At 51.7% G+C, this 3,966-nt stretch overlaps 1 protein-coding gene across 1 annotated transcript; it reads left to right on the top strand.

The window, feature by feature from the left end:
- Positions 1–352: 352 nt before the first annotated feature.
- On the top strand, positions 353–2,334 carry AGTR2 (angiotensin II receptor type 2). Its single transcript, XM_026716559.2, has 2 exons — positions 353–541; positions 950–2,334. Exon 2 carries the CDS (start codon positions 1,019–1,021, stop codon positions 2,147–2,149), a length of 1,131 nt encoding a protein of 376 aa, XP_026572344.2. The 5' UTR covers positions 353–541; positions 950–1,018; the 3' UTR covers positions 2,150–2,334.
- The last annotated feature ends 1,632 nt before the right edge of the window (positions 2,335–3,966 follow it).

The raw sequence follows: 3,966 nt of genomic DNA, 5'->3' as shown, positions 1-3,966 counted from the left end.
GCTCTCCAAGGGAGCCCAAGGGAACACATCCCCCCCCAAGTCCCCCCACACCCACCCCCAAGCCCTGCCCAGCTTGGCTGACTCTCCTCTCCTTCACCCCAACTTCAGCTGCCGAAGCAGGTAAGCCGAGAAACAGGAATGCCGAGTTTGAAGGGGTGGGAATGAGGGGGTGCAAAAGGGGTTAAGGAGAGTCTCTCCAGCCAGCCAGCCAGCTTGGGGTGGGTGGCTAGAGAGCCCGCCCATTTCCAGCCCCCCCTGACTCCCATTGGCTGCAGAGAGAGGGGGGCAGAAGGTGTGGATTCCCTTCCCCAGCCGCTGCTGGAAGGCGGGCGAGGGAGGGGGCTGCCCCTTTGCTTCCTTTGGATCAGGGAGCAGGCTCGCTCATTGCTCTGGGGGGAGTCAGGGAGAGGCCAGGCTGCCCCGCTGGACCCTGCAGTGGCTAGCAGAGAGCGGTCACTCTTCCGATGCAGGAAAAGGAGGCAGTTGTGGACATCTGAAGTGCTCTGGGTGGGGAGAAGCCCCAGGACGGTTCCTGCAACCCGTAAGTGACAGGCAACTCTGCTCTTTTCAACTTCTACGTTTCCTTTCAAATGCTTCCCTCTTTTAAAGGAGTTTGCAGCTTTACGCGCAGCCTCCTCTTCTGCTGGAACATCTGGAGAGCATCCAGGACTTAAAAGGCGAAACCCTTTTGCTGCCATCCATTTCCATTCTTAGACTCGTTTCTACTTTCCTTCTAATACCTTCAGCAACCGTCTCTAGTTTGCTAAGGGGGAAGATCGGTGCTCCTCCAGGAGGGAGAATCGGTGCTTTCTGAAGGACCCATCATCCTCAATGTCTTTTAAAAGGACTAAAACGGGACTTTTCGAAACCTGGGACTTGGGGAGAGTGACAGCTTTCCTGGGAAGAGTTGTGATTCACGCGTCTGTTCTCTTCTCCTCCTTTCTTTAAGAGCAAGCAGCCTCCAGCCTTGGTAGTGCAGACCCCGAAGTTCCATGTCCCCGTCTTCTCTGACCCCAAGATGCATTTCGGGAATTTCTCCACCACCCTCACCACCGAAGAGTCTCTTCAAGAGCTGGCTCCCACCAACGTCTCCACCAGGGAGGCCTGCCTCCTCCGCTTCTCCAGCCACCAGTTTGTGCTCATCCCCGTGCTCTACTGCGTCATCTTCATCCTTGGGCTTGTGGGCAACAGTATGGTCCTCACGGCCCTGTGTCGGCAGAGGAGCCCAAAGACGGTGGCCAACGTCTACATCTTCAACCTAGCGGTGGCTGACCTGCTGGCCCTCACCACCCTTCCCTTCTGGGCTGCCAGCTATGCCAACGGCTACAGCTGGGTCTTTGGCTCCATGATGTGCAAGTTCTCTGGCTCCGTCCTCTGCTTGACCATGTTTGCAAGCATCTTCTTCATAACGTGCTTGAGTGTGAACCGTTACCAGGCCATTGTGCACCCCTTCCAGTGCCAGCAAGGAACATTGGAACGGGCCTTCATTGCCACATTCACTGTTTGGGCACTGGCAACCTTGACGTCGCTGCCCACCTTCTGCTGGCGTGAAGTCAACTACATCGATGAGCTGGGTGTGAACGCTTGCATCATGGCCTACCCCTCCGAGAATTATGCCACCTGGTCAGCTGCAACAGCCTTAATGAAGAACCTCCTTGGCTTCCTGTTCCCCATGGCCATCATCCTTGGGTGTTACATCTGCATCAGGGTGCACCTGAACAAGGCCCAAGGGTTCGCCAAAAGCGTGAGGGTGAGGGACCGGGTGCTGAAGTTGGTGGCTGCCGTGGTGGTGGCCTTCTTGATTTGCTGGCTCCCGTTCCATGTCTTGACCTTCCTGGATGCCCTCTCCTGGATGGAGGTGATCAGCAGGTGCCACCTCACCTCCGTGATCGATGCAGTGCTGCCTTTTGGGCTCTCCATGGGCTTTGCAAACAGTTGCATCAACCCTTTGTTGTACTATTTTGTGGGCAGGCAGTTCCGGGATAAACTCCAGCATTTATTCAAGCTGAGCCTCTCCCAGTTCACCAGTGGCCGGGAAACCCTTTCCTCCAGCAAAACCAATTCCCTCAAGACCACTGGCTCCCCAAAGGAGGCTGACCCAGGAGGAGACATGGAGAGGCCCCTGACCCACCCACTGTGGGTTCCCTAATCACCACCTGGAAACAATTCGGTGATGGCTACGTCCTATCCGTGACTCGTGTTTTTCCTCTGATCTCCCCTTGCTCATCTTCTAGCTAGGACAATCTGTCCACTGAAGACCAGGTTTTCATTTGCTTTGAGAAAGGCCGTCTTGTAGGGGGCGATTAATTGTCAATAAATGTCTTAACAACCTTACTAACCAAGTTTACTTTTATGACTAAAGTTTGTTTCTCATGGTCCTAAAGAGGAGTTTGCAAAGAAACTTAACTTTCAACACCTTCTTATTCTTAATATTACTAAAAGTTCACTAGGGAGAGAAGAGAAACCAATTTCTTGGTAGTCTACATTGCCCATAGTCTAATTTGTCTACAAATTTGTCTAATTTGTCTAATTAGTTTGCATGTTTAAATTTTGGTTGCTGTTTTAAATAGGATTGAGTCCATTTTTTGGTTGTTTTTCTCAGTTTCTGATGATCCACAATGACCAAATCTATCAATTCACCCCTTTGCAGAAAATTATTCCTTTCTTCCTTGTGCCCAGCATCCTTCTATCTCCCAGTACCCTTTAGAGTGGCCTGGATTGATACCAGCCAGAAGCTCCATGTTCCCAACACATCTGGGCCTTGCCAGGTGATGGAAGACCACAACAGGCCATCGTCCCCAGATGTGGTGGCCCTCATGGATCTACAAGGGCCTTAAGTTCACCTCGCCCATCTTCAAGGGGTTGATTGTCCCAAGGGGTGTTCAAGGGGTGAGCTTTGCAGAAGGCAGAAATTTCACAGCAGTTCTGAAAGGCTGGCAGGACAAACCAAGCCACGCGCTGAGCTGCAGGTTGTTGCTTCCAAACAAAACAATTTAAGGAGAAGGAACAGAAAGTCAAAGACATTCAGGCAGGAAGGAGCCGGTCTGCCAAGAAACTAATGGTCCTGAGGAACGAGTAGTGTGGTCTATTACCAAGGCAGCAGCATCCTTTGTTTAAGTTAATGTTTCTCAATGTTTGCAGCTTCACAATGGGTGGACTTCAACTCCCAGAATTCCCCAGCCAGCTTGAAGTTGAAGTCCACCCATCGTGAAGCTGCCAACATTGAGAAACATTGGCTGAAGATGAAAAAACAAGGAAGTGCATATTTGAGTGGGGAAAAGCCGGTTGCATCAGTGTCAGACAGCTTGTTTTATGGTGGATAATTAATCCAATGAAGTCTGGCAGGGAGACGGGACTTAACTCTTTCCTCCCTGCTCCTCCTCCTCTTCCTCTTCTTCTTCCTCCTCCTCCTCCTCCTCTTCCTCTCTCCTCTTCCTCTCTCTCCTCTTCCTCTTCCTCTTCCTCCTCCTCGTCTTCCTCCTCCTCCTCCTCCTCCTCCTCCTCCTCCTCCTCCTCCTCCTCCTCCTCCTCCTCCTCTTCCTTCTTCTTCTTCTTCTTCTTCTTCTTCTTCTTCTTCTTCTTCTTCCTCCTCCTCCTCCTCCTCCTCCTCCTCCTCCTCCTCCTCCTCCTCCTCCTCCTCCTCTAAGTTTCTTCACCTTTCTGAAATAAATACATATCCTTAGGACCCGTCCCAGCCATTACCATGAAATACAAACTTCCACAAAGTTGTTTGCGACAAACTTTTCAGTGCAGAGAGAAGGAACCCACTCTTGCCAGTCCACATTGGCTTGTGACATTTGATGTACTGGGCGTAATTGCTTGTTTATCCCTTGGATGTGCCATTCAGTACAATATGTTCCTTCGTCCCGGACACCCCCTAATTTCACCACCTCCAGTACAGCAGCCACAGCCTACCTTGGCTCTGCTTGGGCTGCCCGTTCACTCTGATTTATGGCACTGAGCGGC

The sequence above is a fragment of the Pseudonaja textilis genome, chromosome 12, assembly GCF_049901715.1.
Source record: "Pseudonaja textilis isolate UNSWEBS1 chromosome 12, rPseTex1.2, whole genome shotgun sequence".
Lineage (NCBI taxonomy): Eukaryota > Metazoa > Chordata > Lepidosauria > Squamata > Elapidae > Pseudonaja > Pseudonaja textilis.
The sequence above is the reverse complement of the archived record's forward strand: the minus strand, read 5'-3'. Positions and strand labels throughout refer to the sequence as shown.

What these genes read in the sequence shown, in the direction of transcription:
- AGTR2 (XM_026716559.2), top strand. Translation starts at nt 1,019, where the DNA reads ATGCATTTCGGGAATTTCTCCACCACCCTCACCACCGAAGAGTCTCTT.